This window comes from Notamacropus eugenii, chromosome 1 (genome assembly GCF_028372415.1).
Source record: "Notamacropus eugenii isolate mMacEug1 chromosome 1, mMacEug1.pri_v2, whole genome shotgun sequence".
In the NCBI taxonomy this organism is placed as follows: domain Eukaryota; kingdom Metazoa; phylum Chordata; class Mammalia; order Diprotodontia; family Macropodidae; genus Notamacropus; species Notamacropus eugenii.
The window spans coordinates 673,725,746-673,752,514 of NC_092872.1; the positions used below are offsets into that span (position 1 = coordinate 673,725,746).

The window sequence follows — 26,769 nt, forward strand, 5'->3', positions numbered from 1 at the left end:
CCCACTCTCTCACTAATCTGAAATATCTCCCTGTCTATTCCATCCTTCTCTACTGCCTAACAAACATGCCCTTGTCTCCACCATCCTCAAAAACTCCTCACCTGATCCATCTCTCCATATCAGCCATCATCCTACATCTCTCCTCCCTTTTATGGCTGAACTCTAAAAAACCTTTCTACAACAGATTTCCACTTTCATTCCTCTCACTTCTTAACTGCAGTTTGGCTTCTAACTTAATCATCATACTGAAACTGCTCTCCAAAGTTCCCAGTGATCTCTTCATTGCCAAGTCTAATGTCCTTATCTTCTTAGTCCTCCATCCGTCTTCATTTCTTTGCAGTCTTTGATCCCATTTCTCCCAGATACTCTCTACCTGTGCCTGGTTCCATCTGTCTCCTCTACTGGATCCTCATCCAGGTTGTATCTGTTAACTGTAGGTATCACCCTGTCCTGAACCCTCTTCTCTTCTTCTGCTATACCATTTCACTTAGGGATCTCATCAGTACCTAGGAATTCAATAATCATCTCTGTGGAGATGATTCCAAGATTTTTTTAAAATTCAGCTCTAATCTCTCTCCTGATCTCCAGGCTCACATAACCATTGTCTATTGGACATCTCAAACCGATGGCCTTTAGTCATTTTAAACTTGACATGTCTGAAACTGAACTCATTATCTTCCTCCTACCTCCACCAAAGTCCTCCCTCTTCCTAATTTCCCTCTAACTGTCAAAGACTCTTAGTTACCCCAGGCTTGAAGCTAGGTGTCATCCTCAGCTCCTCACTCTCACCTCCATATCCAATCACCCTGGTGCAGGCCCTCATCCCCTCACACCCGGAATACTGAAACAGCCTTCTAGTTGGTTTCCTGTTTTTTGTTGAGATATTCTGCAAAGCCAGGTGGAAACAGAACATAAACTTTGAAGACCTAGAATTTATATAACACTCTAAGGCTTAAAACAGTTTCACATGTTATCTCATCTGATTGCCACAGAAATCCTGAGAGGGGGTTGCTATTATTAGTCTTTCCACTTTAGAGATGAAAAGCTGAGGCTGAGAGGTTAAGTGACTTGCTCAAGATCACTAATAAGTGACTGAGGCAGAATTTGAATTTTTCTTCCTGATTCCAAGTCCCACACTACTTATTCACTATACCATCCAACTTATAAAAAAATAACTGCCATGAGGGCAAGCATTGTTTCATTTTTATCTCTGTATATCCCTGGTGGCTAACACAAGTTTTTGCATGTAGTAGGCAATTAATAAATGCTTACTGACTAACTGATGAGGTCAGAAAAATGGGAAAAGAAGAGAGAAATAAAAAGAAAGCTTATCTATCCTACCCACTAAGAAACTGATCTGCCCTCTTATAATGTCACTTCTATAGATGGCATTGTAATATAGAAAAGGAACATAAGCTAGTTGTAGCCTTTGAACCTCTGTTCACTAGGTGCTCCTGTGTCTGAGATAATGAAGAGAGATTGAAAATGAAGAAAATACCTGCACAGTACTGTGCCACATAAAGAGGAAGGAATCTGCCAAAGAACTTAATAGTTTAGGGCAAGTTGAATTGGAGGCTGAGATAGTTCACAAATACAATCTAAACCAATAGACAGACATTAACTAAGGAACCAATAGAAGTCTGACTCCTAGCAGAGAAGGCTTTCTGAGAAACTTCAGGTTATTCTGTTCACACTGCTTCCTGCCTCTTCACCTGGCTTTATCCTTGTGTTTTATCATTTGTCTTTTGCTGCAAGAATTGACTGGCTAGATCCCAGGTTTTTTCCTTTATTTCTGTCTTTCTGGTTTCTAAGAGTGAACTTTCAAATGACCTGTGCTCAGGAGCTGTCCTGACAATTGCAAAGTAATGTTTAATTAAATAGAGAAAGGTCATATCTATGTTCACCAATGCAAAGTGGCTTATAATTTGAAGAGCTAGAGGGTGCTGTTGCCCCAGCAACGTCGTACTTCAGACAAAATACAGTGACACCAGTAAATCAGTTTCAATTACTTTGTAAACTGTCAAATTAACAGTTTCTCTTAAATATATTAATTCACCAAAAAACCTCAAAAACTCGCATTCTACTGCAAGTTCATCTGGACCCTCTTCCTATCCTGCCCTGGGTATATCTCAGTACCATAACAGTTTCTTTCTAGCTTAAAGCCCATGAGTGAAAGGCCAGGGAGCATCTTTATGGAAAAAAAAATGAAAATGTGCATATATGAACTAGATTTTCCCAAGTTGCCAACACCTTCCCTCAGTAAGTGCTACAATTCAGAAACCTGCTGCAACTTTCCTGAGTGATGTGCCTTCTTTCCTAACAGTCTCATTATCCTTTCCCAACAGGACAGAAAACTCAAGAAAGTGCTCTGCACAACTTCTTGAAATACTTGAAATATTAACTGAAAATTTGAAAAGAAACATTTTTAGAGGTCTTATTTAAAATTACCATAGGAAGAAACATGTTTTATTTGTCTTGGGACTTTTGGATTTGTCGTATTATATTTGGATTCAGTTTTCTACTTGTTATACATTCTTGGAGGGAATCTCACATTTTTATATCTAGATTTTACTGATGCTATTATCACCAAAGTCTCATATGTATATAATCTATGTGTATACATATGTATTTCAAAATGGCAGGAATATACATATAAAATAGCTTTAACTATATTTAGTCAAAAAATATGGCAACTCAAACTATCTCTATCACTGAACAATGTTTATTAAACAGACATATGCAACATTTTGGAGATTTTAATATTTCCATGTTTAATACAATGCTCATACATTTTATCTTTGTGAAAGTACCATTAACTTCATTGTTGAACTGAAAGAGACATGCTAGATTTAGCTACTGTGTAATGGAAGCAGGATGTGACAGAAAAAAAGAGTGTCTTGAGAGTTAGGAAGTTTGGTTCCTACTGCTAGTTATGCCACTAACTAGTTACAAGAACTTAGGAAAGTTATTGTATTCCTAAATTAGGTTTAGGATTCCAGATTCATGAAGGGACTGGAATAAGTGATTCCTAAAGTATCTGCCAACTCTCACATTTTATGTTTAATGTTCCATTTTAAGATTTAACCTATGATACCTTCCCTAACAACACTAATTTAGCAGGAAAACAAAATCAAAGATGACATAAAGGGGTTTGTATGTAAAGCTAATTTTGTTACATGTTACTATAAACATAATTTGATGAATGTGAAGGTCTGTATAAACTGGCGTTAAGGAAATTTCAGCTATAACTTCTAAAACAGACTTTAGAAGACACAAAAAGTAGTCTATACTTACCATAGGTGACAATATCCATTCTTGGGAGCCTGAGCAATTGCTCTTTCACCCAAATCTTTTCCTGTAAAATAAATACACTTTTTTATTCAGTGTTTGGTTCCCCTGAAGGGAAAGATTTCAAGATTATGTCATGTGGAGATCAACTGCAGGAACTTGGGGGAGGTGGAGGCAGGGAAGAGAAGGCCCACGAAAAGCATGATATCTTCAAATATTTTAAGGATTGTTGTGTGGAGTGGGGATTAGACTTGCTCTGTTTTTTCCCAGAAGGCAGACCTCAGAGAGATGAACAAAAGACGCAAAGAAATGAATTTAGGTGTGATATAAGAAAACCTTTCTAACAGGGCTGCCTGAAAAGGAGGTGTGCTGTTCCATACTGGAAGTCTTTGGACAAAAGCTGGAATACCATTTATGTCTTTATGCTCTAAGGTACATTTCTGTTCAAGTATAGACTGGTTACACCTTTTTAGAGAAAAGTCTTCAAAGGTATTCTTTCTATTGGTTTTTCTGCTTTAGGAGGAAATAAGATAAATCTGTCATTCTCCTCCACAGTTAATATTTTGCAAATGAATTTGTACTTTAAATCAGTATCACTTCTGGTTGCTATTTCTTTCATTGGCAAAGAGGTTATTTTGTTTTGTTTTCACATGAGATATTTTCTAAACTCTTTTGGCCTAACGTGCTCAAACTTCTCTAAGTTACATGATGATATTTATGAAATGGCAATGATCAGAATGAATGTGTTTCCCATTTTTAGAGTTAATAGCTTGTTTAGCTAGGTGGACTGAAGTTGTAATTGATCTTGGATTTCAAACTCTGGCTGGTCTGGACACCTGGAGTCTGATGTTGGTATTGCCTTTGGATTTACAATATGTCCGTCTATATTCAGTCAATCAACAACTATGTATTCAGTGCCTATTGTGTGCAGAGTATTATACTGGATGTTGGAGGAGATATAAATACATGGTCATTGCTCTCAACAATCTACAAAGGTTTATTATGAGCCTCCTTGGCAAAAGACTATACTAAGTACCAGGGATACAAAGACAAATGGAAAACAATACCTGCCCTCAACGTGCTAACATTCTACTGGGAATAGCAATAGCAGCGACAGCAGCAATGACATCAACACCACCACCACCACCATCACCTACTACTACTACTACCACCACCACTACTACTACTACAACTACTACTACTACTACTACTACTACTACTACTACTACCACCACTACTACTACTATTACCACTACCACTACTACTACTACTACCACTACTACCACCACCACTACTACCACCACTACCACTACTACTACTACCACTACTACTACTACTACTATCACTGCTGCTGCTGCTCCTGCTGCTGCTACTATGACGACTACTACATGACTTCATTAAGACTGTCCTTAAGAATGCGAAAGTTAGTATGAAAAATGTTAAGACCAAACAAGAAGAAATAGGCTTAAATTACACGGAAAACATCTGGAGATGTTTAGCTCAGAGAACCGAAGACTTATGCAGGATACAACAGCTGTCTTTAAGAATCTGAATGACCACTGCATGTAAAAGGGATTAGATTTGTTCCATTTGTTCCTAGAGGTCAGAAATAGGAGCAGCGCATGGAAGTGGCAAAGAGGTAGATTTAGGCTCGATATAGGAGGGAAAAAACCTCTCTCACCTTCCTAACAAATTAGAGCTATCTACAAAAGAAATATGATATATTAGGATGCAGGGAGATCTAACTTCATGGAAATCTTCAACAGAGATCATATAGCCATAAGTGGGATATGTTGCAGGAAGACTCTTACTCAGGTATAGGTTGAACAAGATGGCTTTTAAGGCCCCTCTTAACTTGAGGTTCTGTGATTTGACATAAGGCAGACCTTTTTTTAAACTTCAAGAGTTATTATTAACACTAAAAGTTTATCAAGAGAAGCTGTTGAATCCCTACCCTTTACTTTCTAAAAATTTAATGATAGATTCATATTCAATTCAAATCAAGACTTTTAGACCTTGAAGGGAACTTAGAGATTATTTGGCTCAAATGATTAATTTTCCTTATGAAAAATGAATCTCGAAAAAGGTTAGATTTTCCACAATTGTACAGCTAGCTATTAGTAGAATCAGAACACAGATGTCCTATCTCCCAGGTCGGTGTTCTTTCTAGTACCCCATGAAGATCAAATGAGGTCTTTAGGTTCTTCTACAAGTTGCAAGTATCTTGGATATAGTGACTTACTTCATTAACATACCCAGTTTTCCATATTTCTATTTGATCTTAAATATGAAGAGGAGATGCATGTTTATTAGTCTAGATTTAATGCCCAATAATGCATTACTTAGTTATATTTATCCCAATTAAGGAAAATAAAAGTAATTTTAAAATAATGATTTCAACTAAGAAATTTATAGATAATTGATTTATTTTTCCGAATCTTTAGGGGTCTGGGTGCATATCACAAGTTATAATAAATTAATCAACTTTAAAAACTCACTACCTACCCTCAGAAGCATATTTTCTCTTTTCTTCCATATCTGTGGCTAGATCACACATATCTCCATAAGCTCTAGTTAATCTCCAAATAAACTCAGTTTCATCTTTATACTAAAAAATAAAAAGTGAGAAAGTATGCATATTAGATTAGATAACTGATTTGACTAAGAGGTAAATGTTCTCTCTGAATGCAACTATTTAAGAATGGTGCTACAGATGACTGCCACCAATGAATGCCAAAGTAATATTTGTAATTAAGGAAATTAGTCTCCATATGGCTACCTATCATTCCATGGTCTTAAACTATTTAAACATTAGGCCCATAGATTAGATACTTAAAGGGTCTTCAGACTTCATTTAGTTTTACCCCCTCATTTTACAGAAGAGAAAATTGAGGTCAGGGGAAGGGAGTGACCTGTCCAAAGTTACCCAGATAGTAAGTGCCACAGCTAGCTTTGTCTTCTGATTTAAAATGCTGTGGTCTTCCCACTATTCTCCTTCTTCTGCTACACTGCACAGACACTGAATGACACTCTGAATCTGAGAAGGCATGTGCTAGTTTGCACACACCTGTCTTATCTTGCTTCCTCCTCAGTGTCTTATTTACTAGCCCCTCTATACCACAATGAGGCATCAGACTAGGACTTTGTGGAGGAGATTTTATTGATAAGATACTTTAATCAATAAGAGTGTTATTTCATCATACTTCCCTTACCTTATTTTTATAGTTGCACAGGAGGTCAAAACTTTTCCGTTTATCAGAATCACTTTTTAAATGTAAGTCATCAATCATCCGAGTAAGAACAGGTAAGCTCAGTTTTTTTGCTGATTTTTTATTTGCCTTATGGCCAGCTAAGTTCCCTTTTTCAGTGTCACTCTGAGCTGTAACATACCTAAAATTTCAGAAACAAGCATAAAAGCATCTAAAAATTATTACAGATAATAAAGGAATAAATGTGTAGCACTGAGATAAGGACACAGTAGCAAGTCAATAAATGTCCCTTGTTATTAAACATTGTGATAATTTCACAAATTCTTCCTAATGCATAACAATTAATGTTATGGTATTCAAGGTCTATAGTGAGAGTTTCATCCTCATTGGCTTACAACTCAAAAGCATGTGGCTTTACTAGTTCTAATTGTGAATTTACAGTATACCACAACATAATTCAACATCATGGATTTGAAGCAATATAAAATCTCCTAACTCTAATGCATTCAACAACTTTTGAGCACAAATGTATTGTAAATGTTCAGATTTCTTAAAAGTCATTTGTTGCTGAGTTGTTTCAGTCACGTCCAACTCTCCATGACCACATTTGGGGTTTTCATTGGCAAAGATACTGGAGTGGTTTGCCATTTCCTTTTTCAGCTCATTTCACAGACGAGGAACTGAGGCACTGAGGTTAACTGACTTGCCCAGGGTCACACAGCTAGTAAGTATCTGAGGCAAGATTTAAACTCAGGTCCTCCTGACTCCAGGGCCAGTACTCTATCCACTGCACCAGTTGGTTACCTGAGAAGAATCATAGGCAATACTTAAAAGAGGTCTTTGACTTCATATATCACCTATTGCACACATGTAATAAAGGATGTTATACTTATTTGATATGACACTTCTTATACCACACAATGTTATTAATACTTAATTTAATGCTAGATATTGTGTTATATACACTGTGTAAATCTAACAATTGCCATGTATGATGTTATTTATCACATATATGCATTCTGCATGTAGATGTGTGTATGTATGTATATATATAGAGAGAGAGAGAGAGAGAGAGAGAGAGAGAGAGAGATGTAAGTATGTAGATGATACATAGACATATATCAGCACTGGCACTCACAACTCATCAGTATCCTCTGATAGAAAGGCTGCAGAACTGAAGTTCAAGTTAAAGAACTCCTCCAAAAGCTGGCATTTTAAGAGCACTCCTAAGCTAGATATTTGTTCCTATAGATTACTTACATATATAATTGCACCACATATATTGCCAATGTGTAATAAATGACATATACTGCATTGTGATATCTCACTTATTAGGCATGTGCAGTGCATCTGTCATTGGTTATGTGTACATTATTCAGGCTATATGTTATATACATTAAACACATGTTATATGGGTTAAGATGAGCTATGTACATGTAGCGTCAATACGTCATTCACAGTGCCTACAGCAGCCATGAATATCCCAGCACAATTTTGAATCAAGAAATACAACAGACTCTTCACATGGAAGACAGAACCAAAACATTTATGCAGACACCAGAAACTCAAATCCATCATAGTAACAAAAATCTATCCACAATAACAATGCTGAGAACAACACCATCCCCAAGCCTTCCCCTTGCTAGGCTTCCCACAAACCAGCTCCTTTAAACAAAATCACAGACAATCACAAATCACTCACACTGGCCAGCAGCCTGCATCCTCCCTAGCTCTGACTGTTCTCATGAATAACTTCCTCTCAGCTCTGCTCTAGCTCTGCCTCTTCCTCTCACACTCAATCAGCAAACTCCTCCCACCACAGGCTCCGTATGACCCAGTCAGGTCACATGGGCCTATTAATGGATGGGAAAGTTCTTCCCATTTAAGTTATCATCACAGTGCATTAAATATGTTTGTGTGCACATGGTATATATGCTATCACGAGTGTGTATGTAGATATAAATGAATTGGTGTTGACACTCATACTCTGATTGGGACATACAGTAAAGAAATCCTTCTAAAGCCTCTGTTTCAAGAGGGCTTTTAGGTCAGTTAACTTGTCAAATATATGTGTGCTATTATATGTGGCATATTATATGCATACAATGTTTATATGTCAGCTATTACACATGGGAAATATATTATTGACTGATATGATTATTCAGGCTGTTTGTTGTGTATTGTGCATTTTAAAGATATGTCATGTGTGCAAATTATATATTATATAAATGTCACTATATATGATGCATATTACATAGACATGCTACATAACATACTCATATGCAGTATGTACATCCTAAGTAGTACATTCTAGTTACTAGTCAGACTCTAGTATAATCTATTCCAGTCCAGTCCAGTCCAATCTGGTTCAATTCAGTCCAGTTTACTCCAATATAGTTAGGTCCAGCCTGTTCTGGTCAAGTTCACTCCAACCTGGTCTAGACCAGTCCAATCCAGTCCAGTCCAATCTAGTCTAGTCCAGTGTCCAATTTAGTCCAGGATGACCCAATATAATCCAATTTAGTCCAGTATGGTTCAATCAGGACCAAACTGGTACAATCTAGTCCAGTGTGGTCTAGTCCAAACCAGTCTAGTCAGGTTTAATCTAGTCAGCATGGTCCAATCCAATCCATTCCAGTCCAATTCAGTCTGATCTGATCCAACACAGTCCCATCTGGGTCAATCCAATCTAATTCTATCCAATTTGGTCCAGTCTAGTTCAATTCAGTCTAATCCAATTCAATCCAATCCATTTTGCTTTATTTCAGCCCAATTTCATTCAATCTAGTTTAATTCAGTCCAAACTGGTCTATGCCAATTCAATCTGGTTTGAAGTCAATCTGGTTCAAATAAGTTTAATCCAGTTCAAATTCATCCAATACATTTTAATAACTAGTCCAAATGAGATTATTTTGGTTCCCATTTCAAACAGATCTAATCTAGTTTAATCTGTTTCATATTGATCCAATTTGGTTCAATCTAGTCTAATCCAGTCCAAACCAGTTTAATTTGGTTCAGTCTAATTCAGGTGATTCAAATCATTCTAGGTTTGAATTGACTGAATCTAGTTTAAACCAGTTCAAGTTGGTTAACTGGTCAAATCCAGTTCCCATTGGTTCAGTCTAGCTGAATATAGTCCAAACAGGCTCTGTTCAGTTCAATACAGTACAATATGTTTCAATCCGATCCAAACCAGACCAGTCTCACCCAATCTAGTTTGATCTATTTCAGTCTGAACCAATTCAGTTCAATCTGATTCAATCTAGTCCAAATTTGTCCAGTCTGGTCTAGTCCAACCCAACCCAATCCATTTCAGTCTGATCCAAACCTTTGCAGCCCAAACCAGTCTAGTCTAATGAATAATATTAACCTTACTACATGTAAGGCACTGTGTTACTAGGAATAGAAAGATTTAAAAAGACACAGTCCTGACTTCAAGGAACTTACATTTTACACCCAAGGAAGGGGGGTGAAGGTGAGGGCAAAATGCAGCCTCATGGGTATAGTCTAAGATGGAGCTTGGTAGAAGAAAAAGGGACTAAACTGGAGAAATGGTTTGTTAAGAAAATTTCATGAAAGGGACAAATTTCTAGACAAAGGTATCAGGGAAGGCTTCACAGAAGAGGTGATATCTGAACCAAGAGGGAAGAGAAAGATTCTGAAAGATATCCATGTATGTGAAGGAGTTGGGGTGTGGTGGGGAGAAAAGCAGGCATTTTAAACCCACAGCAACCAAGTTATATCCAGATAATTGTAATTAGACCTGTTGTTACAACACAAATTATATGTCTCAGATGGGATTAAATGTGTGTGTGTGTGTGTGTGTGTGTGTGTGTGTGTGTCTATAGGTTAAAGACATAGATATTTCAGCACTGGCACTCATATTTCATTAGTACTTCAGTTTTACCTGCTCCTCTGATTAGGAGTATTGGTTGTTGTTGCTGAGTCAGTTTTCAGTTGTGTCTGACTCTTCATGACTCTACTTGGGGTTTTCTTGGCAAAGATACTGGAGTGGTTCACTATTTCCTTCTCTAGCTCATTTTCCAGATGAGCAAACTGAGGCAGATAGGGAGAAGTGACTTGCCTGTGGTATACAGCGAGAAATTGTCTGAGGTGATATTTGAACTCAGAAAGATGAGACTTCCTGGCTCTATTTATCATACCACTGAACTGCTTAGAGTTTTGGAGTGAATAGCAAAAAGCTCCTAAAATCACTGTTTTAAGAAGACTCCCAGGCCAGTCATCTCTTCAAACATATTACTCACATAAATCAACCCAAGTGTTACATGTAGTAAATTACCCAAGTGTAATAAATGACATTATGTATGTGGATTGTGAAAGGGCAATGTCACTATTATGGTCACAGTGTTTATGTTATATGTTCTATATTCAATGTGGCAAATTTTATACAAGTATATATACTGTGTGCGTGACAGATACATATGGCACATACTATATATGACATAGTCTGTTATAGCACATGTATGTGTATATATATATGTAGATGTAGATAATAGATATAAAAATGGGTAATGATAAAATATGTCAGCACTGGTGCTCATATCCCATCAGTAACCTTTGGTTGGAAGGCTATAAAAGTCTAGCCTTTACAAGAAATATGAAGATAAAAGGGCCAGGCCTTAGCAACAGATTGGATATGGGGAGAGAAAGAAAGGGAGAGATGAGAATGACTCCTAGGCTGAGAGCCTGGGTGGTATCTTTTACCACAAAACTGTAGTTATGGAAGAGGAATGGGTTTTGGGTAAAAGATAATGAGTCTGGCTTGGGACATGTTGATTTAAGATGTCTATGAGACATCCAATTTGAAATATCCAATAAGCATTTTGAGATGTAAGACTGGCTATCAGCAGAGAGATTAGGGCCAGAAAAGTAGATTTGAGAGTTATAACTAAATCCATTTGAGCTGATCAGATCACCAAGTGAAATATAGTGCAATAGAAGAGAGGAAAGGAGAAGACAGGAGAGAAAAAGAGATGAAGAAAAAGAAGAGATGAAAGAAAAGAAAAAAAAGGAAAAAGGAGAAAAGAGAAAAGGAGAAGGGCATAGGACTGAGTCCTAGGAAATAACCATGACTAGCAGATGTGACCTGGATGAAGATCCAGCAAAGTAGACTGTGAAGCATTCAGATAGAGAGGTGGACAACTTGGAAAAAAAGCAGTGTCATAAAAACCTAGAGAGAAGAAGAGGGTGATGGGAAATGTCTAAGGCTCCAGAAAGGCCAAGGATGAGGACTGAAAAAAGGACCTTAGATATGGTCATTAAGAGATCACTAGTAACTTTAGAGAAAGTAGTTTCAGTTGAATGATGGGAACAAAAGCTAGACTTTAGAGAGTTAGGAAGAGAGGCACCTATTGTAGATGGAAAGATTGAAGGATAAGTGAGAGATTGGTGATAACAGATGGGGAGATCTGCTTAAAAGATGGGAATGAGATCACTAGCAGTTGGTAACAAATGACTGCAGTTCAGAAGATAGATGTGGACTAGAGATAAAGCTCTGAGAATGCAAGCTGATGAGATCACCAAGTGAGATGGCAGAGAGTGAAGAGAGTAAGATCTGGAGCAGAGCCCTGGGGGACACCCCCAGCTAGTGGTTATAACATAGATGAAGATTCAGCAGAGGAGTCTGAAGAGCAGCCAGATAGATCAGAAGAGTTATATTACAAAAACCAAGGGATGAGAAAATATCCAAAAGGAGGTGATCACAGAGTCAAATGTTACAAAGAGGTCATGACACCGGTATGAAGGAGTGGTCAGGGACACACTAGCACAATCAAAAGCTCTCAGTAGTGCATCAGTCAGCCAGACTTTGCTCATAATTCTGGCTTCAGCTCTTCCTTCAAAGTTTCTTGAAAGGACATCAATTATTTGTGCTCTGTGATGTTTTCCTTTCTGTTCTGTTAACAAATAATCTACATTTGTCCCTTCTTCTGGTTACATCAGTGTTTAGCTCAGAAATCACCTTCTGTATCACTGGACAGCCATTTTTAACATGGTCTTACATCCATGTCAACCAAACCACCTTGTTTGTTGGTTTAGTATCCTACTCTTTTTGTTATTATAATTCATCACAATGACTCTCCTCTGTCTGCTCTAGTAGCAAACTTCAAAGTTTCATGAAAGGTTATGGAACCCATCTACTTGTAGATATGTGACAGCAAATTCAGACACTTAAAAGTATTATGGATACTATACTTGGTTCCTCACATTATGGAGGAGAATGTGTTCTTTAGGGCAACAACTGTGTCATTTTTCATTAAAGGCAGAGACTGTTAATTTTTTTTCTTTGAATCTCCACAGCCTAGTATAGTGCTTGGCACACATTAGTCACTTAAGAAATGCTTATCGGATTGAAAATCAAAGACCTCAAATGCATCACCGTAAATATCAATATTCAGTTGTAACAAGATCAAGCACACACAAATTTCTTTTTTTTCTTTCAATAAAATTTGAGATGTCAAAAAACCCTACAACTTTTCATCATAAAAAATCATGACTTTGTGTAAACTGCTTATAATCTTCCCAGGTTTGTGAACTAAGTATAGTAGGGAACAAGGGCACCAATGTTTCTGTGATACCCTGGGGCAGTATTTGGTAGAATTCTGTACTGCTCTTTTTCTTTCCTTCTTTCTTCTTCCATTTCTTTTCTTTTCTCCCTTCAGAGGAATTTGAGTGGGCAAAATGTGGATGTGACCATTGCATAGAGATTTTGTACAAAATATTCAGGAAAAAACCCAATTTTTGTAACACTTTAAGTTGACAAAGCTCTTTCCTCCATGCAGTCCTATGAGATGGATAGCACAAGTATTACTGTCTCCATTCAACAGCTAAGGAAAGTGAGGTCCAGGGAGGTGAGTGATGTCCATCACCACATGACTAGCCAAAATCGGAGGCCAGTTTAGAACCAAGGCCTCCTGCATACAAGTACAACATATTTTCCAGTATGCCCTCCTAAAAAAGGAGGAGGAGGGATAATTATCTAGGAGGAAGATGCTATGTGAAATTCAATTTGATTCAGTAAGCATTTTTTAAGGGCCTACTCTGTGTCCATTGCTCACTTTAAAGCATTTGAGTCAATATGCTGACCACATTTGCCCTCAGTAACAATAGCTCTTATTTCTGTAGCATTGTCAAACCATTTAGAAATCCCCTTCTTCAAAATAAGCCTAGGATTGGTGAGGACAGATATTTCCATCATTTTCTAGAAAGCTAATGATCTACCCAGAGACTTACAGCTCGTAATTGCCAGATAAAGGGTTTGGCCTTAGGCCTTTTGACTTCAAGTTGAACATTCTTCCTAATATATTAAACTATCTCTAGTGTCTTCAAGGTAAATACAAAATTAAGGCCTATCTAGACAAGTTCAGGAAAAATCTGGAAGCACCTATGTCCTTAAATGCATACCAAAATGTTGCACTAAGAAAAATAATAAACATTCCTATACAGTTTTTCCAATAGTAAATATAGAAGGAGCCATCTGTTCTCTCTTGGGTCTAGAGATACTAACTTTAAAATACCACATTTACATACATATTTTTGCCTCACCCTCACAGTATTCAAATTTGAAAAAGCTATACGGATATATGTGTCCTTAAATTTTTTGGGGGAAGGGGAATAGTGAAACCCTTTTTCACAGAGGGATGTGCTCATTATCTGCCATAGCTGCTTTGAAAGCTTGCTTAGAACAATTAAACAGATAGGAAAGTGATGCTATTTGGCTAAAGTAAAAGGTCCTATGCATAGGGATGTTATGATGATCAAAATCACTAGGCACACACAAATGCACACACCAATAAAACTTGTTTAGTAAAGCAAATACTCCATTCAAAGCCTCTTCCAATTACTTTCCAATTCCAGTGCTGAGCAAGCCTTCCAAAGAGGAAAAAAAACTGTATTTCTGGCCATGGTAACCGTGGCTTCTGAAATGCTCTATTCATATCAGGTAGACTGAAAAAAAATTTCACCACACTCTGTTTAACTGTAGAATATGTTAAATGGAGAAGAAAGGGGAATGCAAAAATAAATGAAGTAATATCTTGACCCAATTTTATAAGTAATCTGATAAGTAATATCAAATAATATCTACTGTCTTCCTTCAGCAAAAGTTAAATTCTAAATAAACCTAAACCATGGTTGCTAATGCATACTTCTTTTCATTCACTGAATGTGTTTGAGGGAATAGACTCAATTTTTTAATTGACTGCAAATGGTATGGTTCTATATAATTTCTAGTTCTTAAAAAATTATTGGGGTGGTAGAGCCAAGATGGCGGAGTAGAAGGACAGACCTGCTCTACCTCTCCCCCCATAGCCCATAAAATACCTGTAAAAAATGACTCTAAACAAATTCTAGAGCAGCAGAAGCCACTAAATGACAGAGTGAAAGATTTCCAGCCCAAGACAGTCTGGAAGGCCAACAGGAAAAGTCTATTGCACAAGGTTAGGAGTGGAGTATAGCCCAGTCTGGGCCACCACACACAGACAGAGCTTGAGCAGGCCTCAGGGTGTGGAATCATGGGCAGCAGCTGCAGTTCCCAGATTTCTCAAGCCACCAATGTCAAAGATAGCTTCTAAGGTCAGGAAGAAAACTCTTTCACCTGGGTCAGAGGGAAGCATGGTCCTACCCCAGCTTTGACCCCAGGGTGGCAGCAGCTACTGCATCAGTAGCATCCAATTTTGGAGCCCTGGCCTAAAACCCTGGGGAAATTGAGCACCTGATCTGAGTCTCAGTTCTGAGTGGTGGTCCTGGGATGATGAGGAGTGCTGGTGTGGTGGAGCTGGTGGGGACACTGGAGAGGGAACCCTACTCGAAGATCCCGGGCAGAACAGAGTGCCTGTGGTTGCTCACAGAACAGAGCACAGACCAGGATTGTGCCACCTTGGAGGAACTAAGAACTTACAGGTCCCTAGAGTATACCCTCCAGTTGACAAAAGACTCAAAAGTCAAGTAACTGGCTGAGAAAATGCCCACAAAAGGGGAAAAAAATAAGACTATAGAAGGTTACTTTCTTGGTGAACAGGTATTTTCTTCTATCCTCTCAGATGAGGAAGAACAAAGCATACCATGAGAGGAAGAATAAAAGTCAAAGTTTATACATCCAAAACCTCCAAAAAAATATGCAATGGTCTCAGGCCATGGAAGAGCTCAAAAAGGATTTTGAAAAACAAGTAAGAGAGGTGGAGGAAAAATTGGGAAGATAAATGAGAGTGATGCAAGAAAATCATGAAAAGCGAGTCAACAGCTTGTTAAAGGAGACCCAGAAAAAAATAACAACTTTAAAAATAGACTACCTCAAATGGCAAAAGAAACCCAAAAAGGCAATGAGAAGAAGAAGGCTTTATAAAGCAGAATTAGGCAAATGGAAAAGGAAGTTTAAAAGCTTACTGAAGAAAATAGTTCTTTAAAAATCAGAATGGAGCAGATGCAAGCTAATGACTTTATGAGAAACAAAAAAATTACAAAACAAAACCAAAAGAATGAAAAATAGAACACAATGTGAAATATTTCAATGGAAAAAACAACTGCTCTGGAAAATAGATCCAGAAGAGATAATTTAAAAATTATTGGTCTATCTGAAAACCATGAACAAAAAAAGAGTCTAGACATCATCTTCCAAGAAATTATCAAGGAAAAATGCCCTGTTATTCTAGAACCAGAGGGTAAAATAGAAGTGGAAAGAATTCACCGATCACTTCCTGAAAGTGATCCCAAAAGGGAAACTCCTAGGAATACTGTAGCCAAATTCCAGAGTTCCCAGGTCAAAGAGAAAATATTATAAGCAGCCAGAAAGAAACAATTCAAGTATTGTGGAAATACAATCAGGATAACACAGGATTTAGCAGCTTCTACACTAAGGGATTGAAGGGCTTGGAATATGATATTCCAGAGATCAAAGGAGATAGGATTAAAACCAAGAATCACCTACCTAGCAAAATTGAGTACAATACTTCAGGGGGGGGGAATGAAATTTCAATGAAATAGAGGACTTCCAAGCATTCTTGTTGAAAAGGCCAGAGCTGAATAGAAAATCTGACTTTCAAACACAAGAATCAAGAGAAACATGAAAAGGTAAACAGGAAAGGGAAGCCTTAAGAAACTCATTAAAGTTGAACTGTTTACATTCCTACATGGAAGGATGTTATTTGTAACTCATGAGACTTTTTTCAGTATTAGGGTAGTTAGAAGAAATATATACACATATATACACACATGTATATATGCATATATATGTGTATACACACATATGTATGTAGGTTTGTATGGATAGGTATGTATATGTACATGGGTGTAAGTGTGTGTATATATACATATATGTGCATGTATACATACATACATGCATATATACACATACACACACATATACACATACACACAGAGGACATTGTGTGAGCTGAATATGAAGGGAGAATACCCAAAAAAATGAAATTTACTGTTGAATGGAATGTACTAGGAGTAAGAGAAAAAGGGAGATACAATGTAGCAAATCATCTCACATAAAAGAGGGAAGAAAGAGCTTTTATAATGGAGGGGTAGAGGGGGGAAATGAAAGGAAATAATTGAGCCTTACTCTCATGGAATTTGGCTTAAGGAGAGAATAACACACACTCCATTGGAAATCTATTTCACCCTGCAGGAAGGCAAGGGGGAAGAAGGTAGGAGAGGGAAGATAATAGAAGGGACAGCAAATTGGGGAAAGAGATAATCAGAAGCAAACACTATTGTGGGAAGACAAGTCAAGGGAGAGAATGGAATAAATGAAGAGCAGGATAGGACAGAGGGAAAACAAATATTATGGAAGTGCTTTTGCACTGTTACACATGTATGATCTATATTGAATTGCTTGTTTTCCCAATGAGGGTGGGTGGGGAAGGAGAGAGAGAATATGGAACTCAAAGCTTTAAGAATCAATGTTAAAATTTGTTTTAGCATGTAACTGGAAATTAAGCTATACAGGCAATGAAGTACAGAAATCTTTTGCCCTACAGGAAAATAGAGGGGAAGGGGGATGGAAAAAGGGTGGGTAATAGAAGGGAGGACAGACTGGAGGAAGGGGTGGATGGGGTCCATGCTGTCCTGGAATGGGGGCTGGGGAGAGATGGGGAGAAATTTTTGAATTCAAATTCTTGTGGAAGTGAATGTTAAGAACTGAAAAATAAATTATAAAAAAAAAGAAACATACAGATTTTAGAATTTAGGATAAAGAAGTTAAATGTTATTCACTTTAAGTGGATATATTTAAAGTATTGATATTAAAAAAATTATTGAAAAGTATTCTTTACTCACTGAAACTGACTGCACACTTTTATGCAAAGACCTACTGCATACAAGAATGACATCCTTTCCAGTATACCATCATAAGAAAGTAGGAGAAAGATTAATGATCTAAGAGGAAATCTTTTACAGATTTTCTGAAACCAAGGTGATCAGGTCTATGTATACCTCTTTTAAACACTAGTTTGTTAAAAATGGATCTGCTTTCCTGAATTGCCTGTAGACTGGCTTATTTTTGTTCATCATGAGATGTTGGTTTTAGATAATCTTTTGATATAAAGCAATGTGACATTCAAAATGGCAATGGAATAGAAGCTCCTAGATGGCAGGTACCTTTTAAGTTTTGCTTTTGTATTGTCAGCATGGTGCCTGGCACTGAGGAAGCCCTTAATAAATGCTTTTTAGAGTTAACTGAATTGAATAGGCAGCAATTATCACTAGACGATATTAAAGAAAATGAATAAATAGATGAATTAAATATAGATATGTAACTAATACTAACAGTAGCAAACATTTACATAGCACTTACACAGCTTACACGTAGTAGCTTACACTGTGCTAAGTGCTTTACAATTACCATCTCATTTGATCCTCACAACAACCTGGGAGCTTTGAACTCAGGTCTTCCTGACTCCAGACCCAGTGCTCTATCCACTGCACCACCTAGCTGACCCTTCATTTGCCCACAAATTTAATCTCTACAGAATCATTGCCCTTCCACCATCACTATCACCACCAGTACCTCTACCACACCACTGGGAAATAAGAACCAAAAAGGGGTATAGAACCAAACAGAGGTGTTCCTTTACCTAGACCAATTTAAAGGTTATTTTTTATGGAATAGGAGTAATACAATGTTGATTCATAACTTTCGGAATAACTAGTTTCTAAACTGACTCTACAAATGACCTAAAAGAAATAATATGATTTCTGACCCTGTTTTAGATTGAGTGATGGGGCTCTCATTCTGGGAATGTAGCCAGACCTGCCTGTGGGTTATAATATGGGGATTAATTACAGAGGGAAGAGAAATATGAATTCCTTGGGCCTGCCTAAAATTTGCCTGGTGGAGAAACTGGTTAAGTATAATCAAGTCACCCAGCATATGTAGAATGAGATGAGTTTCCCCTCTTGGAGGGCGAGTGAAGCTTTGTGGTAACCTGTTCCAAGAAGATGATGGTTTTACTTCGTCATCATTATGCGATACTGAAGTACTTTGACTTTTCAAGTCGTCATTTTTCCTTTCCTTCTTGAACAAAGAGGACAGTCTCACTGGATAAGTGAGATCATTAATCATACTTGGACAGCCACACCAGTTCTTTATATCTTGAGAGGAATCAAAGTTAATTGCCTCTTTACTTCTACAGTGGTCTAGTGAATCTGGAGGGGAGGCAGAAGTAGCCCCTGGGGAAATTCTACTTTGAGGCATATGGAGGATGATTTCTTCACTCAGAGGGTATTCTGAGAGAATTCTATCCTCTTGAGTATTTGAGGTGCTATTATCTTGAGGTTCCCCTAAGGCATCTTCTCTTTGAGAGGTGTCATTGCTATCTCTGCGTTTCCAGAGCACAGAAGACAACCCACTTATGGAGAGGATAATGTTAACTATGCTCCGATGGTGTTTCTGCTTAAGTGCACTTTGATAACAAGGTTTGCTAGTATTTTCCTGACTGGTACTGGCTTCAGGTAAGACCTGAGAGTGGCTTGGAACAGCTTCATTTTGATCAAACTTGGGTGAAAATTCACTCTGAGTCACATGAGGGTGTATTTCATCAATTAGATGGAATTCAGCCAGTATTCCAAGTTCTGCAACATCAAAATTAATTCCATCTTGCTGAGGGTCACAAGAAAATGAAGTTTCAATACTTTTTAGATGTGTAGAGGAAGGTCTATTTGCTGGAAAAAAATTATCATATTTTTCAGCAACTATAGAAGTGGTTGTAGAGTGAATACTTTGTCGAATCAAAGAAAAAAATCTTTTTATTCCCAAGTAAGAAGAATCTTCACTCTTTTGAATATCACTGCTGCTAGTGGGTTCATTAGAAGTCACATTAACTCCAGTTTGCAGACAGGAAGGTGACACAACATTCTGTTGAGAGTTAAGCAAATCTCTGCTTGTAGAAGGTAAGTCAGCTATACAATGCTTTTCTAAATTACTATTATTTTCCTTAGGAGAAGATGTGACTGGTTTTCTTAGGGAACTTTTGGTCACTTTACAAGCAATAAATAATCTATCTTTCTGAGGAACAGGGACAGCTCCATGTTGACAAGAACCAGAAGCAACTTGATCTTGAGAAGAGTCTGCAGTGGATGCCCTGTTTGAAATACAGCAGCTAAAGGAAGAAAAGTATGAATATGAGGAAAAATATAGGGAATAGGGTGAAATTCTGATAATATCATTACATAAACTGCAGGAAAGAGGAGAAATAATTTTTGGCTATACAAATTGATGTGGCTAAAAGGACACTTAGTTGAATAAGCAGAAATACCAAAGACCAAGATATTGCCTCTAACATACTTGCACATAATTTAGTTTGTAAAGACTTCATCCTTTAGGTATGAGACCTAAGGAGATGAATTGAAGTATATGGAAAACAGCAAAAAGTCAAATTGGAATTGGATTCTTTAAAGGAAAAACAGATTGTAGTATCTAAAAATATTAGGTCCTAATGTGCTTTGCAGAAAATTAGTACAAGCACATAAGGACTTTAATAGATGAGTATTTATAATGTGTGTGATATTTATATTTTTCAACAGTATCTGGACATAAAGACAAAAATCAGCATTTAGACTGCCTAAAAGCTAATTACTGGTGAATTTAAGAAAGCAGTAAAGCTTGAATTGTAAATAAATATAGTATCTCTCATCATGTCAAACATAATTAAATGGAAAACTAATATAAAGATGAACCTACCTTAAGCACTTTCCCATACTGATAGTGTGAACGAATCTGAAACTATATTTGACTCCTTTCCTATGCCACCATATTTGATAAACTAAGTGAAGGAAATGCTTTACAAGTGGGGCAAAATCACATAGTAATAAAGAAGCACAAAGAGTGAACATAGCAACAACACAGAATGTGATGACGGTGAACAGAATTCGATGACATCAGTTCAGAATAAAATTGTTTTATGAATTGCTTTTCTAGAAAGACTGCTCCGACATGGTACAAATTCAATTCAACTAAATTCAATTCAAATCCAATTCTATTGAATAAAACTTTATTTGGCAGCCACTGTGTGCAAAAGTCACCAGGTTATATGCTAGGGATACAAAGATTAAGAAAATGACACCCTCCGTGACATCAAAGAGGTTACAATTGAACAAAGTAAGATAGTTACACAAGCATGGCACATGTTTAGAAGGGACTAAACCAAATAAGATATCCAGAAAACTTGGGTGCCTGCTTTCAGTTGGAGGAATTAGAAAAGGTTTCATGGCACTAGAAGGTGCTACTAGACATGGCACTAGAAAAAGCCCTTGAAAGAATATGTATTATAAAAGGGAGATTGCTCAGACAGTAGGCTTAGCCAGGACAAATACACAAATGCAGAAAAGGAAACACCAGGATTTATACCAGGATTGGGTCAATTCAGCTGGAACATAAGAGTACGTGAAAAGGAATAATGTTAAAAATATATAGAAAGGCAGACTGGTGTTAGATTATCAAGGGGCTTAAATGTTATAGCAGTAGAGGGCCACTGAATGGTTCAAAGAACAGTAACATGATCATTACGGCAAGATCATTTTGGCGGTTATGTAACGACGGAATTGAAGACAGCAGAAGTTATGTGTGGTATGACTAGTTAGATGGCTATTGTAATAGTTTAGGCAAGAATTAAAGAATTTGATGGGAAAAAATCAGGAAGAGAGTACTTAGGAGTGAATTAGTGTTCCAAGGGGAAAATGTCAACTCCTCATGTTATTGTCTGGGTCTGTGATTTCACAGGTGTAGGAAAATCCTAATAAGAAAACTTCTACTAATATACATCAGTATATGGCCTGCAAATTTATTTTTAAGAGTGCTGGTTGGGGCATAAAGAGGTTGAGTGGCTTGGCCAGGATCATACAATAAGTGCAGATCAAAGATGGAACTTGAACTCAAGTCTTTCTGACTCCATGGGCATCCAGTTTTCAATCCACTATGCCACATTGCATTTAACCCTTTTCATTAGTATAATAATATATTAAGTGTTAGGGTATTATAAAAGAATGTTGGATCAAAAAGGGAAGAGTAGAAGCTGGGTACAGCTAGCAGGAAGCAAAGAATTTATTAGCATTATGAAGTAACCTCACAGAAGTAAGAAGGGGAGAAAAAAGTTCTTAATTTTTTAATTTTATTTTTATTATTATTTACAAAGAAAAATCTGTTCTTCTCCCTTCCATTTAACCCTATTGGGAAAAAAAGAAAAGCAAAACACTTGTAGCAAATATAGATAATCAAACAAAACTAATTCCTTCATTAGATAAGATCAAATAGTATTATGTCTCAATTTGTACCTCAAGTCTATCACTTCTCTCTCAGGAGGTTCATCATGGGTCCTCTGGAATATGGTTATGATTGATCATTACGTTGATCAGAATCATTAAGATTTTCAACATTATTTGTCTTTAAAATATTGTTGTTATTGTATAAATTGTTCTCCCAGATATCCCATACATTTCTCATACTCATCGTGTCCAAACAAAAGATACATTTTATCCTACCCCAAATCTCTCCCCTCTTCCTAATATTCTTTTTATTGCTGTAGGAACCCCCATCCTTCCCAATCACCCAAGCTTAAAACCTTAGTGTCATCCTTGACTCCTCACTTGAATTTACACATCCAATCTGTTTCCAAGTAATGTTGCTACCTTCACTCACATATGTCCCCTTCTCTCCAAGATATACAGTTACTACTCTGGGGCAGGTACTCATCACTTCACATCTGTACCATTGCAATAACCTACAGGTTAGTCTCCCTTGACTCAAGTGTCCCCCTACTTTAGCCCATCCTCCTTTAAAACTTCCCAAATGTAATGTTAATTAGAGTTAAAGATCTTCCCCACCCATTAATAAGCCTCACGTGAAGCCCATTAAGGGAAGCTTTTGTTATTTTCAATGAGACCCTGGGCCAGGAGGCTCTGAAAACTGTATATATACTCTGAGATGAAGTTTTGCTTTGGGGGCTTTGAAAACCCAGATGTTGGTGCTTCTGTCTCTGGTAACTATGTATGTATGTAATGGTCAGACAGTTGGATCTTTCTGTTGATCTGTGATATATGTATTACTTATGGTCAGACAGTTAGAAGCCATGTATGTTGGTCTTTATTTCTCTGCTTGTATTTCCTCTGTTGGTGAATGTAGTTAAAGTAGATTTGATGGGGTATGGATTCTGGGAACCTCCTTGAACTCCCCTTGAATCTTTCCACTTAATCTGGCCTTTCATACTAAAATCTGTTACCCTTAACCTAGACTGGCCCTTTATTGTCTGTTACCTTTGGATTGCCCCAACTGCTTCCCACCCAAGCCCTGCACTGTCTGATATCTCCCAATTCCCTCTAGTTGTTTCCCACCCTTGATTACATCACTAGTTACCCCAGTCTCATCGAGATCCTCCTTAGATCCTCCTCCCAGACTACTAGACCACCTCTAGATCTTTCCCACAGTCTTTCTGTATATAAGCTCCATCTTGCCTCCATGAAGGTACCCAGATACAATCCAGCTCTGACTCGGTGTAGCTGAGATTCTATCTGGCATGCTTGTCAATACAAGCATCACAAATGATTAGGCCCTTTAAGAGTCAACACAATATAGCAAATCTTTAGTAAACTTTGTTTTACTTTGGCTGAAAGAAGGTTTGAGTCAAATTCATTCAGCAGGACCCAGCGTGTCGGTATTTTGGGGTCCTGAGCACTCCAAGTCTCAACATTATGGTTCCCTACCTTCAACAGATTGTTGATCCCTCAAAAGGTGCTTTCCTTTTAGAAAAGTAGATCTAAGAACCTGTGCAGCAGGCCCTCCTGTGTATGCCAGGGTGCTTACTGCTACACCAAAGCATAGGTCTGACAATGTTATCCATATATGCAATAAACTCTAGTGGCACCTATTACCTCTCCAAGTTCAGGTATAAAATGCTATTTGGCTTTTAAAGCTCTTCACAACCTGGCCCCTTCCTAACTTTCCAGTCATCTTACACTTTCCTTCATGATCTCCCATAGGACACCCAATTCCCTGACTTTTTACTGGCTGTCCCCTATGCTTGGAACACTGTCTCCTCACCTCTGCCTTCTGACTCAGTGCTAATCCCACCTTGTACAAGAGCCTTTCCTGGTCACAGCTCTCCACCCTACCTCACCCCACCCCACCTTCCCCTCAGTATACATTCCTAGTGCTTTTCGTCTGAGATTACCTCCCATATAAACCAGACAAATGGATCATAAAGAGATTTTTTTGCATGTACATAGTTGTTTGCATGATGTCTCTGCCATTAGAATGAGAACTCTTGGAGGGTGGAGATTATGCTTTTGTCTTTCTTTGTATGTATCCCCACCCGTAATGTAACGATAGCACACATAGTAAAGGCTTAATAAATACCTGCTGACTGAGTAGCCTTTTTCATTCTACATTAGCTCAGACATGTCTTCCAAGGTTTCTCTGAAACCATTCCCCCCTCGTCATTTCTTACAGAAGAATAATACTCCATCATGTAACATAACGTGTTGAGCCACACACAACTGATGGGGACCCCCTTGGTTTCCCATTCTTTGGTACCACAAAAAGGGCTGCAACATTATATACATACATACATACATATATATATATATTTAACATATGGGCATTTTTCTTCTTTCTTTTATCTCTCTGGAGAACAGAGCCAGAGATGGTATTGTAAGGTCTAAAGTTATGTGTAGTGTAGTAATTATGTGGGTGCAGTTCTAAATTGCTTTAAAAGAATTGCTAGACAAAATGGAGCTGATATGGTGGAGAAAAGGCAAGGGACTTGCCTGAGCTCTCCCAAATTCCCCTCCAAACAACTTTAATAATGCCTCAAAATGGATTCTGGAGTGGCAAAACCCACAAAAGAGTGAGTGAAACAATTTTCCAGCCCAAGACAGCTTGGAAGGTTGGAAGAAAAGGTCTGTTGCATTGGAAGGAGAGTGGAGCACACTCTAATACAGGCTGTGCCCTAGACAAGTGGTCAGAAGAAAATTACTAGGGCCACTTGATAGATGTGGGGTGGTACCTCAGGGTTGTTTAATTTGCATTTCTCTAATCAATAGTCTTAGAAGTGAGCCCATCCAACAAGCCCCCAACAGTGAGAAACATGCTCACCTTAAACAAAGAACAATACCTGTTGTGAAAAGGAATGCTTTTATTAATCTTTATATCCATTCCCCCAAATGGACAAGTAGCCTCCCCAGTAAGGTTACAGGATGACTACCACACCTGCAGAAAGATGGGGTTTCTTACACTATTTTCCTAACTTTGGATCTCCCTTGATACCATCCCCTGGTCATGTGACTCCATGTTCTCCTCTCTGATAGGCCCTTCCTCACACAGCTTCTTGGGCCTGCGCATTAGTTTTTGACCTCCAGCCTGTCCATGATAGGTCACAACCCTTATCACCTAGGAATGTGGAAGACAGAACTTTCTTACTTCCCACAAAATCCCCACTTTTTTCTTTATTAAAATTTCTGTTTTCACACCTAAATCCAATAAATACCTCCTCATATTCTTTCCCCTATGAATTTTTCCCTTCCTCTATCTCCCTTTTATATGAATATGGATAGGGCACAAAGTTGACTGACACATTGACAAATTGCAAGGGGGCAGTCCCCTTGTTATAAATACAGATACAGAGATTCAAAAGGAAAAGGTAGATCAATGAATTGTCCATTGAGAAATTCCATCTCATACAGCCATCTGGAAAGGAACATCATCTGATGCAGTTTTCTGGTCTAGATCCTCCTTCAAGCCATCTTCAGCACAGCATCTCAACATCTTCTTTCTTTTATTTTCTCGTAGAAATCCAGATGTCTACTCTCCTACAAAACTGACCTTGACAGAATTTTAGATGGCCTTTCCTAGGCTTTATATACTTATCACTCTTACAAAATCAAAATTGGAACTTTGGTCAATTGTCATGTTTAAGAAATTCACATTAGAACCAAGTTTTTACATTTTACATTAATTCACTATTCATTTCCCCCATCAGGAAGACGAGATTTCAATACCAGGCTCCAGTATAAATACAATAAATAATCATTTTTAACACAATACATATCACCTCATAAAACAATTCTAACTTTTGGTCATGTGATGCTTCTTTTAAAGCATTTACAATGTAGACCACAAACCATTTTTCTTTTAACATCAACCAAATGAGACAAAATAATAATAACTATGTATGCTAATCTCACAAGCCCTTGCCTGGATTGTCTCCATACTATTACTAAGAATTAAAGGACCCTAACTTATTGTTGTTGGTCTAAATCCCAAGCCTAAAAGCTTAATTTCAGACTTAACCTCAGATGTTCCTCTACCAACAATCTATTATTTAATAGGTCTGGTATTAAGCTTACAAAACTTTTTATTATAGGAAATTGCCACAAAAATTAGGGACATTTCAGGGAAACAGTTGTTTCTCCCTAACTTCATGTCAATTCCAGATAGGAGTACATTGTAATTTGGCATTCAGTCAGGCTTAAAGTCTGTCAGGTGTCTGTGGGGAGATTGAGTCAGGAGAATCCTACCTCAGCCCAGGCTGAACAGCTGCTCTCCCAACCTTCCCATTAGATCACCTTTTAGTAGTTCACACCAGCATCTCACAGGCGTACTGCCATCATGAATCAGTGGCTCAGACAGTCTCTCTTGCTATCCTCACCTGAAGTTAGACTCAAAAGAACAGTCAGTTAATAGTCCCATAAAATCTTAAAATATCAGGCTTCAATAATCAGTCTCAAATGTGACTATAACTTCACGTTGGCTAAGGAACAT

At 37.7% G+C, this 26,769-nt stretch overlaps 1 protein-coding gene across 13 annotated transcripts in view; it reads right to left on the bottom strand.

Moving 5' to 3' along the window:
- Positions 1–26,769, bottom strand: part of RMDN2 (regulator of microtubule dynamics 2) — a 100,759-nt gene that overhangs the window by 26,384 nt on the left and 47,606 nt on the right. For 9 of the 13 annotated variants that reach the window (XR_011972802.1, XM_072635847.1, XM_072635846.1 and 6 more), the window contains 4 exons: positions 18,947–20,119; positions 6,501–6,678; positions 5,794–5,896; positions 3,295–3,355 (listed from right to left, as the gene is read on the bottom strand). Coding sequence is in view for 12 of the 13 variants with exons in the window: in XM_072635847.1 (XP_072491948.1) it covers positions 3,295–3,355; positions 5,794–5,896; positions 6,501–6,678; positions 18,947–20,119 (1,515 nt within the window). In the remaining variant the exon portion in view is untranslated. Of the gene's footprint in view, positions 1–3,294; positions 3,356–5,793; positions 5,897–6,500; positions 6,679–18,946; positions 20,120–20,700; positions 23,307–26,769 lie in introns of those variants that run through there. The other 4 variants (XM_072635852.1, XM_072635853.1, XM_072635851.1 and 1 more) reach the window with 2 other exon arrangements.